Source organism: Stegostoma tigrinum, chromosome 30, assembly GCF_030684315.1.
Source record: "Stegostoma tigrinum isolate sSteTig4 chromosome 30, sSteTig4.hap1, whole genome shotgun sequence".
Taxonomy (NCBI): Eukaryota; Metazoa; Chordata; class Chondrichthyes; order Orectolobiformes; family Stegostomatidae; genus Stegostoma; species Stegostoma tigrinum.
In genome coordinates this window covers 13,221,144-13,235,201 of record NC_081383.1, presented here as the reverse complement: position 1 = coordinate 13,235,201, position 14,058 = coordinate 13,221,144, and the positions used below count along the sequence as shown (strand labels likewise).

Here is a 14,058-nt window from a genome sequence, read left to right as displayed (position 1 = left end):
CACAATGATGCCTCCGGAAGGTTGCAGGAACAGCAACTCATATTCCGCTTGGGAACCCTGCAGCCCAATGGTATCAATGTGCACTTCACGAGCTTCGAAATCTCCCCTTCTCCCACCGCATCCCAAAACCAGCCCAGTTCGTCCCCTCCCTCCACTGCACCACACAACCAGCCCAGCTCTTCCCCTCCACTCACTGCATCCCAAAACCAGTCCAACCTGTCTCTGCCTCCCTAACCTGTTCTTCCTCTCACCCATCCCTTCCTCCCACCCCAAGCCGCACCCCCATCTACCTACTAACCTCATCCCACCTCCTTGACCTGTCCATCTTCCCTGGACTGACCTATCCCCTCCCTACCTATACTCTCCTCTCCACCTATCTTCTTTTCTCTCCATCTTTGGTCTGCCTCCCTCTCTCTCCCTATTTATTCAAGAACCCTCACCCCATCCCCCTCTCTGATGAAGGGTCTAGGCCCGAAACATCAGCTTTTGTGCTCCTGAGATGCTGCTGGGCCTGCTGTGTTCATCCAGCCTCACATTTTATCATCATGTAAAGGACATGCCTGGACCCTAACAACTTATTTTAAACCAAAGTGCCAGGTGCTGCGAACCGCATGCAATTTGATTGGTCAAACTATCAGGCTTGAAGCAAAATACACTTTATTCATACACTATGGTTAAAATACAGACAAAATAAAATTAAAGAGCTGGCTTAACTAACTCTATCAAAATACTTTGCTAAATAATAAATATTCATTACAGTACAGTAACCTTGGCAAAGGCAAATTCAGTAATTTGCTGAATGCAGATTGTCTCAATGCAATTCTGGAGCAAGAACAGAACCTCAGCATTTAGTCGCAGCAAAGAGAGCGAGTGAGCAAGAGCTCACAACAGCGAATGAAAGTCAAACTAAAATCCTGGCTCGGTAGGAGCTTGACGCCACCTCTTCAGGCTGCTTCTATTGTTCCAATGTTCAAACAAAAAAAAAACACCCTAGGCAAAACAAGGTGTCTACTTTATTGGTTGGGAACAGACTGCTCAGCGCCTCTGTCTCAACCTCTCTTCAAGGACAAAATACACCTCTGACAGCTATAGTATCATCACATATACAAACCATGGCAAATGCTCACAGCTCTCAGTCACTTTCTCTCCTTGTTGGAGAATAGAGTGCACAGCTTGGTGAGAGGCAACGACTTGGAAAGGGGTCAAGGGGTCGCTCCACAGGCCCATAGCCAGTCACAGCTGTCTTGTGCAACCCTGCACCATCAGGAAGGAAGCTTTGGTTCAGGGGGCTGCAATGTGTCAGATGAAAGATGTGACAGAGAGTTGGAGCCTCCTAAGGCACTGGTTTTCAATGTCAAAAGACCTGGTCCCTCGCCCAAAGACTCTGATCTTCCAGATGGATCTCTTTCCCCAAAGAGCACGGAACTGCCAATGTTGGTGATGTAGTTTCTGCTCCTGGTCCTTGGTTGAGCTGGAAAGAGGAGTTTCCCTAGTTGTTCCCATGCTATGGTGAAGGCAGGCAACAAGGAAGTGCAGCTGAAAGGCAGTGAAATGTTCAGAAGGTGCCGAGAAGGCGTTCAGTCACCTGTCGCGGTGTGACCTCATTCTCTGAAACAGCAACAGGCTCTCAGCTGGCCAGGGCTGGATGTCCCCAGTGCTCCCACTTAAAGACTTCCCAGCCTGTCATTTTCACAGAGGTGGCTCTTGCCTCAGTGCACAGGCATTGATGGGCCCGATGAATCAATTCCATTCCATGGCACACATTGGAAAACAAGGAATTGATGATTAAAACAGTTGCTCATTGCCAGGTCCTGGACTTTTCTGCTAAGCCTCAGAACATGTGCCAGAACAGTACACAAAGAAGTCAGGTCCTGATCTGACAGGATTTTCCGAGACCTCACCCCATCCAACCTTCACATCACAGTTTAGAGGGCAGGCTGTGTCTCGGAAAACGGGCTCCCAGGTTTCTGCATGGCTATTTCCATCACACATAGTCTGAACAGTATTGACATAATGCGTGATAATGGGAACTGCAGATGCTGGAGAATCCAAGATAATAAAATGTGAGGCTGGATGAACACAGCAGGCCCAGCAGCATCTCGGGAGCACAAAAGCTGACGTTTCGGGCCTAGACTCTGATGAAGGGTCTAGGCCCGAAACGTCAGCTTTTGTGCTCCCGAGATGCTGCTGGGCCTGCTGTGTTCATCCAGCCTCACATTTTATTATCATTGACATAATGGGGGTTGTTTTAAAAATGAAAATACGAACACCTGGATTTAACCAAAAGATGTCGGAGCAGAGCTAGGCCATTCAGCCCATTGGCTGAGTTCTTGAGCCCGTTCTGCCATTCAAATATATCATAGGGGTTGTACTCAACTCAATTTAGGAGACTTTGTTCTGTATCCCTCATTATTCTTAACCAACAAAAATATAAATTAATCTTACTGTTGACATTTTCTATTGCTGTGGTCACAGCAACTTTCTGGAGAAAGAGCAAGTTCCAGATTTTCACATTTTTTGAGTGGCAAAGCGTTTCTTGATGTTAGTCCTGAACTACCCAGTTCAAACTAAAAGACGCTTCCTTTCTACACTCCCAAGCCTCTATCCATCCCATCAAATCCCTTCAGAGCCTTAAAAATTAAAAACATCTCAGTTAGATCACTGATAATCTTAATAATCAATAATTATTGATTATTATTTCTTTTATTGTCTTCAAGGAAAGCAAGCCTTACCTACGTAACCTGCCCCTGCAGTAGGCACTTTAAGAAACAGCACGTGCACACTCGGAGATAGCAAGAACTGCTGATGCTGGAGCCAGAGATAACACAGTATGGAGCTGGAGGAGCACAGCAGGCCAGGCAGCATCAGGGGAGCAGGAAAGTTGACAAGAATGGCAGTCAGTCAATGTGCATCAATAGCATCATACAAATGACGAGCTGATAGAAAAGAAAGCCATTTTGCCAGTGTTCAGTGGGTGGCATTAGCAAGTGAGAGATGTATTGCCTCGGTCACCTGCAGAACTATCTAGCTTGCACTGCAGAAGCTTTAGAGTTCAATGGCATCACCAGGAGGGGCAGACAGGAACTCGGTTGAACAGCTCATCTGAGGGATGGCACTTCCTATGATGCCACACTTTGTACCAGTATTAGCCTGGCATTAATAAGCCCAATCTTTATGTGAACTTGAAGCTCAACTGTCTGAGCCAGGGAGAGTAGCACAATCTACTGAGTGAAGCTAACTTTGTCCCCACTTGGCAATGGGGCCAAGTGGTGGAACAGCTCCTTCTGGTTAAAGTGCTTCAGCTGCTGGATGCTCTCATACCGCCTACTTGCACCTGTGGTTTCAGCGTAGTAAACTCACTCAAACACTTCTATACAGTCAGCAGAGTTTACACAGACCAAAAAGTGCATGAAAAAAACAGCAGCAGCTTTAATTACACGCTACCCACAGACCACAAACTAATCGTGGCACAAACACATCACATAAGCAATTTTTCCTCAGTGGTTGTTTGGAGTCCAGACCAAAACTGACATCACCCAGCAGAATACATACCAGCCTCTCCACTACTGAGCTCCATGACCGCCACAGTCAATGGTTAAGGCGTTCTGTTGTGACAAGTTAACCACAGTGTCGACCTTCCCTTTGCCAGTCATTGCCACAGTCTGTGCCAAAACCCTTGTCTGGCTGGGAAAGGCCCCTGGAAAAATGACTTCAAGGGTCACTACATCCAAGATTGCAAACAGGAATACAGTGAAAAGCTACAGTTGAGCCAAAACACTTTTTGCTGGAATATTACTTTGACCAAATAACAAACTGCTGCAGTAACTCAAGTTTTTGTTTGGATGTCATGACGGATAATTGAGAGTTAGACGACCACAGGAAGGCAGACGATGTTTAAATCAGGCCACTTGCCTCGAGGCTCAGGCACTGACACGGCCACTGATCCGACTATAGATTTGCTTTTCTTTGGGCCTTTGGTTCATTAATCTCAACCAGGGAAAAATATTATCGGAATGCCTTTTCTAGGCTGCTGGCACTCCTTCCAACATTCTGATGGCGCGAGTTTGCCTCTTGACTATTCAGCCAAATCCCTGGCCCCTCAGTCACAGTTAAGAAAGAAAACAACAGAAAATGCAAGAGATGCACAGTGTGTGTCTGTCAGTGCCTGAAAACACTAACACTGCACTTTGCATTAGCGTGAATAAATGGATTAACATCAGTCAGTTTTGCAAAAACATTGCCTCACCTCAGACAAAAACGAACAAACAAAAACAACCTGAACAGACTCAAGATTCTTTACTCCAGGTCAAAGGGGACTGAAGGGTGGCCTATTATAGTAAATTATGAAGGTGCTTGATAAAGGTGAAAGACCAAAACCAGGGAAAATTCACTGAGGAATAGGCACCAAAACATTTAATTCGGGGAGAAACGTTAGCACTCAGTCATTGGTTAGAAAGTGGGACTCGCAGCTAAGGGGAGCACAATAGATGTATCCAGGGGGAAACTGAATAGGCATACTAGGAAGAAAGGAATTGATGGATATGCTGAGAGGTTTAGATGAAGATTGAAAGGAGGAACACGTGTTATGCATAAATGCATTTTGTCAAATGGTCTATTTCTGTGATTAGATATTAAATATATCAATATCATTGGTAATACCACAAAGGCCAATTCCAATCAAGAGATAAAGGGTGGAGACTTCTGATTGGTTCAATTTAATACACAAAATTCTGATAAATCTATCCTTCCCTGAATCTCTAGAGATATGGGCTAATTTTTTGAACGATCTGCAGTAAACTTGCTGGATCATTTCAGAGGGCACGAAGGGTCAGACAGTGTGGAACTAGATCCCTGTGCCGGCCAGATCAGAGATGGACACCATAATTCTGAACAAGAGAAAGCAATGTGGATTTTCAGTAGGAGCAGAAGTGGGCCAATTCAGCCCATCAAGTCTCAATTCGGTAACTTTGTTTGGATGCCAAATTGACGAATTTCAATTGCCAGCTGGATCATTTTAACCTCTGTTGATAGTCTGGGATCTGTACTGCTACATGATCACATCTGACCATCTCAAATGCAGCTGGCTTTATTGCTTTTCAGTTTCCATAAGCCTGTTAATTTTAAAATTCATTCACTGGATGAGAGTGTCACTAGCTAGGCAGCATTTGTTAGGAATCCCCATTTGTCCAGAGGGCATTTCTGAGGTGAACCACATTGCTGAGGGTCTGGATTCACGTGCAGGCCAGACCAGGTAAGGGTGGCAGTTTCCTTCCCTAAAGTGAACCAGTTGGGTTTTCTCCCCCAGCAATTGACAATGGATTCATGGTCATCATTCGATTCTTAATTCCAGACTGTTTTTTATTGAATTCAAAACCAGGTCCCCAGAGCATTGTGTGGATCTCTGGATTGACCACTAGGCCGTCACTTCCCCTGTTGTGTAACAAGGTATTTGATATTTTTACTTCAAAATTTCTAATTTTGATCCATCGTAAAAGTGGATAAATATCTGTGTGGGGGTAGGATTTTGGTAAGGGTTAGGAAACTGACAGAGTATGGAAGGTGTCTTGGGGAGCTTGCATTGGCACTGAGCTGTGCAATTCATTGAGGGAACATTGCTGGCAAAACAGCGACAAGAGTGGAACGTATATGAAAGAGTGTCTGTTCTAAAAACAGAGGGGCCTCAATTCACAAAGTGGTTAACCAAAGCTTTGTGAATAGGCGGGCACTAGCCGAGCACAGGCTTAGCAAACAGCTGCCTCCACTTTAGTCCAACCTGGCTTGCTGCCTTTAGCAGGATCCATGCAATGTCTGAAGCTATTCCTGCGGGATCCCTGTCACCAAAGCTTGAGATGGATGATAAATCGGATGCACAGACACATCACAGCCTGTGACTGCACTGTGCAGATAGGAGAGATTAATGTCATTCTGGAAAAGGAAGATGCAATAACAGAGATTAATGGAGCAACACTATCTGTCAACCACTTGGAGAGAAAAGCTTACCTGTTTGTGCATTTCAATGTTCAGGCCATAGGACATTTCGTAGTACTGGAAAACAAAAAAAGGGAAGGAGAGACAGCATTATTCCTGGGAAACTGAGAATCTGCAGTTTGAAGCTTGCATGGTTTTACAACAGAGAAACAGGCCTTTCAGACCCTTTAGTTTATGTCGATGCTAAATGCGCCTCACAGCCTCCTTTCCTGTCAGTATATTGTTCTATTCTCATTTCTTCATTCATGTATCCTTTGCCATTCGCTCACTGCTTGGTTGATGAAATGGAGAAGCAATTTGTTTCTCAAGCGTTAATGGTAAAAAGGTACCAACGCAAACAGATCCAAGTGAGAAAGGTGCCAGTCAACCAGCCATAATCAAAATCGCACAGCAAGCTGGAGGAGAGCTCACAATCTTCTTGTAACCCAGAGGCTCAGGCTAAAACTCCAGACACGGATTCAAATCTCACCACAGCAGCTGCTGTAATTTTGAATTGTTTTAATAAAATCAGAGATATAAAACTCATCTAATGGTGATCATGAAGCCATTGTCAGTTATTGTTAAAAACCCATCTGGTTCACTAATGCCCTTTAGAAACAAAACTCTGCCATCCTTGCCTGGTCTGCGTTATGACAGACTCTAGATCCGCAGGAACGTGGCCGACTTTTAACTTGCTTCTGAAATAGCCTAGCAACCCCCTCAGTTTTGGGGGCAGTTAGGCTAGGGCAATGAATACTGGCCTTGTCAGGACATCTGCATCCCGTGAAAGAATTTCAATAAATGCCTACTGCGGATATTGGGTTTTCATTGCAACTGGCTTCCAATAATTCTAATCCAGTCAGAGGCCACCCATATTTGGAATTCTCTGACATCTGTTGTATTGTTTTTGGGTTCCAAAGCGTGACCCACAATGGAAATGCCAACCCTCGCCAGATACCATGGAAATTCCAATCCATATACAATTAAAAAGGACTTCTCTCTTCACCAATCACTGCTTGAAAGAGTCAGGGCTTTCCCCAAACAACATGAAACCAGTGAATATGGCTGCTAATAGAACGTGGGAGACTCAATTAAAAAAAGTCATCATAGACCTACAGCATTGTTAGAGAGACAGGGGTGGGGGTGTAAGAGAGAGAGACTGACGATGGATAATTTACCATGGCCAATCAAGCTAACCTGTACATCTTCGGCCTGTGGGAGAAAACCACAGCACCTGGGAGCAAACCCACACAGACAGAGGGAGAGCGTGCAAGCTCCACAGAGCCAGCCGCCAAAGGGTGGATTTGAACGCAGGTCCCTGGTGTTGAGAGGCAGGAGGGCTAACCACTGAGCCACCATAGAATCAAGCTGTTAAGTGACTGGAGGCTGAAAGATCATTGACTTTTTAAAGTTGAGCCCGACTGAGCTGATATAGTGGGCAACACAGTTAAATACCAGGCTTTTCCACAATAAAATGAAAGTGCTGGATAAAAATCAACTGATATGGCAGATCTTGTGAATACAGAAAGAGTTGAAATGTTTCAAATCCAGTGTGACTCTTCTTCAGAAGTTATTTCACAATGTACTCAAATGGCAAACACAGGCCGTCAGCAGCCATAAGGTCATTAAAGTGAAGTATCATTAAACTTTGGCAATAAATTGGTTTCTTCCATATGGCACTGGATCTATAACATTCGACTGATGTCAGGATAATTGTGGAAAATGGTTTCGCCTTTACTTCCAAATTTTCTTTTCATTTTTAAAGGGATACTTTTCTCATCAGTTAATCCTGCTGCCATCTCAGGATGCTGGGGAAGGGGTGAGGGGCAAGAATGAAGATTTTTCTGAGAGTGCTGACAGCAACGTAGGACACAGTGAACAGAGCAAGGCATGTGTCACAAGGCAGCAACCCAACTGAAAGATTATCATGGGGCTGGTGAGAAACATAGTCCAGATCTCAAACTGGCTATGCCATCCGAGCAATTTCATAGAATGCCTATAGTGTGGGAACAGGGCATTGGGTCCATTTAGTCCACACCAACCCTCTAAAGAGCACCCCACCCAGCTCCACCCCCGACCCTCTCCCTGTAACCCCACATTTCCCATGGCTAAACCACCCAATCTGCATATCTTTGGAGGAAACCCATGATGTCACAGGGAGACTGTGCAAACTCCACACAGTCACCCCAGGCTGGAATAGAATCCAGGTCTCTGGCACTGTCAGCCAACAGTGCAAACCACTGACCCACCATGCCACCAATTTCCAGCCCTCCCAAGCAGTGAATACTGCCTGAATGCACACAGAGTACATAGGAGTAAGGGAGAGGGGGAAAAGCGTGGGTGTTGCCACTAACAGTGAGAGCAGAGTTCCACTCAGCAACGTCCAGCTCGAGCTCAATATTAATGTTATTGGAGAGGCAATCAGCCCTTTGGACTGGATGCGGTTAATTTTTTTTCCACTGTTAAAAGGGGTTTGAGAGCTAATGCCACTCGAATTACCCAGCACGTGCTGGTGGCACCAAGACTTCTTAAACCTTGATAGAAAGGTATTGCGGAGTGTAATTCCAAGATGTCGATGGCACTAACAATGAGTGCCAAGTGAAATGTACGAGTTCAGAACGTATGTAACATTAAAGTTGATGGTGTTTTTCTAGCAGCATGAAATAAGCATTTGGCTGACTACACTCTTCGAAGCTCTCTAACATTATTTGGTTTAACCAAGTTTGGCCTTAAGATTGTGCAACAGTTAAACAAGTGTGTTGTCTTCAGCTGCTGCCCAACTCCTAAGAGATATTGCACAAAAACCACCACACACGATGAGCAAACATTAAACATTGTATCACCATATAATTTGGGCAAGTTAAAGGATTGCTTGGTGTGATCCTAAACAGCCTCACATTTTATTATCTTGGAATTCTCCAGCATCTGCAGTTCCCATTATCACAGATTAGCTAGTCTCCAGTTTGGGCATCTCCCTAAACAGGGTTCTGAGATGGCGCCCAAACGGACAGATCAGGTTTCTCTCCTTTGTAAATGCGTTATTGGCATTTTAGCAACAATACCACCTGCTACCTCACTTAAACCTCTTCCACCACACATCCTTCTTCCTAGTTATGTAGACACCTCAAATCTAAATCTACCAGTTAAAGCCACCTGTTACAGGTCAACTGTCCAACTTACTTAGAGATCAACTTTCAATCGACTGCAAGAAGCTTTCTTGCTTGACTTTTTGGCAATGCCTAGCCTGGGAGGAATTCTGCAACAGCACCTTAAAATATCTCTGTTGACTAGACCCTAACTTGCTTCTACACCAGGGACCTCAGATTTCCATTGAACTTCAGCTCTCCTTTATTTCCGCCAGCATACCTCACTAGAGATTTCTCAGCTCATTAGGACCCAGGGTAGACTTTGCATGACACCTGCAGCCCAGAACACAGGGGGCTATTTCAGCCACCTGTACCTTCTCCACCAGAATATCATCCAATAAATTCTTCGACTTGAGCAGACAAGCTACTTAATAACCACAGCTTAGGGCACTAGCAGATCAGAGCCATGACCTAAACTGAAGGAGCTTTCCTTCGGAACTGCACTAGATTCAGGTTCTTCCTCCAGAAGAAACACCACGACGGGAGTCCATACATTATAAACATCTCACAGCCTGCTGCTTTGGTGTATGGTGTATTTTATCTTCAGGATATAAATAACATTGACCGGAATCTTCAATCACTAGTTTAAGTGAGATCACCGGGAGGAGGGGGCTTTGCTGGAATTTAATACTGGAACGGCTGGAAAATATTAACCAGTAATTCTTTGTTTTAAAGCTGCAATGCCTCCCAGCTGCACAGAGATTACATTTTCCCGGGACATATGTAAAGTGCCACAGAACAAAGTCCTCTCCCTCTTTTCTAAACTTGTTAGATTTCTTTTAAGAAAAGTGTCAGCACCAGTTGAATTCCATTGGGGAATTTGAGCAATGGAGGCAGCAGTGGGGCTAGTAACCAAGGAAAAGGAACATCACAACCCAGTGTCAAATTTTAACTTTATGAATGGGAATATCCCCCGAAACGAGGAGGCTTGAAAGTAAAAACTTATTGCTGATTTCTGAAATAAATCACAGGAAAAGAAAAAAACCAAACTGGAAGTTCAGGGTCTGTCAGGCATTGCATGAGGAGAAAGGCAGGAAGGTGTGGCTTAGTAGTATTAACATTAAAACTATTAAGCCTAGGGACATGGGGTTCAAATCCTGCCATGGCAGACGGTGGGATTTGAATTTAATAAATATCTAAAAATGAGGAAGCCAGTGACCATTAAACTATGGTCACTGGTCACAAAATGCCCACCTGGTTCACTAATGCCCTTTAGGGAAGGAAAGTGCCATCCTTACCCGGTCAGGCCTTCACATGGCTCCAACCACAGCAATCTGGGTTGACACTTAACTGCCCTTTGGGCACTTGGGGTTGGGCAATAACTGCTGGCCCCGCCAGTGATGCCCTCATCCCGTGAATAAATTTACAAAGGTCGATAAGAATCAAGTGAGATGTCAGCCCTAACCCCTCCTGGTTGACCCTCCATTATTTTGTGACCATCAGGTGGGAGGGGCAGGGTTTGACCAGGGTAGCCCGCTCACAATGTTCAGTCTTGTACATACAGAGGGAGTAATCAGGTAAGAACTGGAAGAGAAAGTAGTTCCAGCTTCAGACCGCTTCCCTAGGCTTGAGATGACGGGCAAGGTGCAGAATGTTGGGGGGGTCTAAAGGCAAATGAACACATGGGACCAGCTGGTCATTTCTACTAACAGCTCAAAAGATTAAGTCAGGCCTTTTTCCCCCTTCCAACCCTGTGCAGTATCTCCCAGTCTACTGTGCTACCCTATATCCAAGGATTGTAACAGTGAGAATGGAGACTGTAAGGACAGTAGTAGACATACTGGATGGCCATTTTTCAGTCCCATCACTTGTCTAGTTGCATTCTGATGTAGTAACCTGGAACAAGAAATTTGACAGTTGCAGCAAGTGAAATTTGACATGCTGGGTTTTTTTTAAAAAACACTGAAGTATTATATTGCATATTTCTTTATGCTTTGCAGTCGGGGCATTTCTTGCTGAGTGGCCTTCATTAATGTGTTTCAAGTCTGTCACACTTCACTGTCAAAAGAACAGACGGCAAGTATAAAAGCCAGCCATTTCCTGGTGTCGCTGCCTGATCTCCGTAACATTGTCTCTTCCTCCAGGCAGGAACCACGGCAATTTGTAGAAACCATCTCCACCAATTAGCCTCAGATGGTGACAGGAATCACATCAGTAACAACTTGCATCGATCAAGAGCTCTCAACATGGAGACCGCTTCGCCAGAGGCTGTAACATGGGCAATCAAGAGACTTGAAGTAGTCGGAGAGACGATTGCAATGGGCATTCCAGGCTCAGTGAGAGGGACAGCTTTAGAGTGTGCAGTACAACTGGCAGAACGGAGGAAAGAGAGCGCAAGGGGAGCGGAGGAGGCTGCAATCAAAAGATTGAAGAACCCTGGCCACAACTCCCTGAAGCCATCAGATTGATGCCACAGAGATGGATTTACAGAAGGAGGTCGAGACTTCTGGAACCCACAGGGGCAGTGATAATAGATAAAGTAGGACACTAAAGGCAAGACAAATATTTATACACAGAGGTCACAGGAGAGCGATTGGGAAAAGAAAGGTTAGGATCTTGCCTGATTTGTAATTCTTCATTGCCTATCGCACCACAACAGTGCGCAGTCTGGGATTCAAAGCCCAAGATCTTCTGGTGCGAGTTGGTTTTTGTGGGGGTGAAATAGTCCAGCAAACTCATTAACCCAGTGATCCATCCAGAAGTCACCTTTTACAGAAGCAAAGAGCTGATTGCATCATTGGAAACTGGCTCCAAGGATGAAATCAAGAAGCACAGTTCCAGTGGCTAGACTGCTGTAGCCTCTCAAAGCCCAGATTATCTGTATTTACTTCAACGCCATTCCCTCAGGATGCCAGATTGAGTCTCTCCACAGATGACATAATGCTTCAGCAATAATATTTGGTGTTACAGCAACTAACTAAAAGAAATTTGGTTGGAATTCTTTGCCACCAGTCAGCATTTAAAAAAGTCACCCTTGCTGTTCTGTTGCTGTACAATTAGATCTCTGCAGGCTGCATTTAAATCTTAAATTATGAACCAGAAACATGACTTTGTTGTAAGCCCTGCTGTAATATCATGATAGAACAGCTGTTTCAAACTAAGTACATGATACACTACAGTGCAGACACAAGTTAGTCAGCAGAACAGGGGCTCTACGAGCGTTTATATTCTACCCAGTCCTCCTCCCACCTTATTCCATCTCATAGGAATTAGCAAATACTTCCACTCCTTTTATGTTGTTCCAGTATCTTGCTTACGGCTTTTGTAGCTGGCCACCAGTATCGGTGAGCCCAGCAAGGCCGGTCTGGCTGAGGAGGGGCAAGGGGTAAGTGTGTTGGAGTTAAACCTGAAGCCATCTGGAATCAGCCCACTGGAAAGGAGAATGTGAAGAGGAGATCAGACAGTTTGAGATTTGGAAAAAACTGTCTGGGCAGTGTAGAAAGAGGAAGAGTATTCCTACTCTCAAGAGGATTGAGAAACTTAAAACGTTTTACAAAAGAAGTAAACACCAGGCATGAAATTATTTTTTCACCCAGCGAGGGGGGGGGGGGGGGGGTTCGATGGAGGCATTCATGGGGATATCAGATGATTATTTAAATGGAAACGATGCACAGGGCTACAGGGAAAGGCAGGAGGTTGGTATTGAGTCAACATGCTCAGACAGAGCACAGACACAATGGGCCAAATGGCCTGTTTCAGCTCTGTAATAATTCTGGTTTTGTGTGTGCAAGTTGGAAAACTTCCCCCTTCTGGTCTGGTTGTTGAGAAACAAAGCAGAAAGCCAGGACACCACTTTGAAACGGTTTGTTCATTAACTTGAGAAGCCAATCAGTTAAAGGAGGAACTCAACCACAGTCATGAGGTCAGCCTTTCATTATCCCTCTCCTTTGGCAAGGACACTATGTCCCCTCTTATTTCGGCTTTGCATTATTCGACTGCATATTTTTCACATTAATAACCATTAGTGTATGTCATTACTGAGGACGCGTTATTTCCTGTGGGAATCTCCACCCTATCCAATAATGATATTGGTAGGGCTGGGTGAGAGTTTATGACGAATCTGAGGACAGAACAGTGCCTCCACAAAACAACGATCACGCTATGCTTCAACAACAATGAGAATCTGACGGACAAAAACATTGCAGGGAAAAAAGCTGACCGCTCCAATAGAGTTTAGTTCTCCAGTGTAAGAACTCATGTGCGAAGTTATCCAGTTAACTTTAAAAAATGTTAGCAGGGTTTACAAGATGATCTAATACTTTTGGATCCACACACAACCTATGTTAAAATGCCAGCTACACTCCAAAAGTATTTCATTGGATGTAAAGTGCTTTGAAGTGCTTGCTAATCATGAAAGATCCTGTACAAACGCGAGTTTGTCCCTCTAAATGCTTTTATCAATGCCCTGATCTTTGGAAATTATTAATAAATCCCAGGGTTGTTGCCAACAAATCAGTAATAGGGATGTAAGAGCAGAAGCAGGCCATTCAGCAGCTCTAGCGTAATCTCTCATGCTATTAGATTGTACTGAAACCAATCCAGCTGCAGGCAAGTCTAGTTACCTCCAAATTCACTGTGTACATGTATTCATCATGTGTTTCATGTGTACTTTTGTAGTGCAGTTTCAGATGTTAGATGGACAAATAAGACAACCATTCAATGGCAGCATCATCCAGCAAATACGGGAGAAACTCAAGGTCACTTGCTTTCGGGCACCATTTGTTTGAGGAAGGAGTGTTGGCCAGCACACACTGGCTGGTAAACTCCATTAAAGCTTACAACACAAATATTGAATTACTAAGCAGTTAATCAGGGTCAGTTTGCAGGTAATTCCAGTTGCAACATTGTGTTTGACCACCTTGTAGAATTCTTTTTTCAACCAACAGAGGACAGATAGCTGAAAAGTACAACAGATGGGTTGCTGGGATGCAGAAGGACAATAGTT

General features: G+C 44.5%; 1 protein-coding gene across 10 annotated transcripts in view; it reads right to left on the bottom strand.

Annotated features, from left to right (window-relative positions):
• LOC125465812 (transducin-like enhancer protein 4) overlaps positions 1-14,058 on the bottom strand; it is a 213,924-nt gene that overhangs the window by 169,084 nt on the left and 30,782 nt on the right. For all 10 annotated transcript variants that reach the window (XM_048559689.2, XM_048559691.2, XM_048559692.2 and 7 more), the window contains one exon: positions 6,001-6,045. In XM_048559689.2, the coding sequence (XP_048415646.1) occupies positions 6,001-6,045 (45 nt within the window). The remainder of the gene's footprint in view (positions 1-6,000; positions 6,046-14,058) is intronic.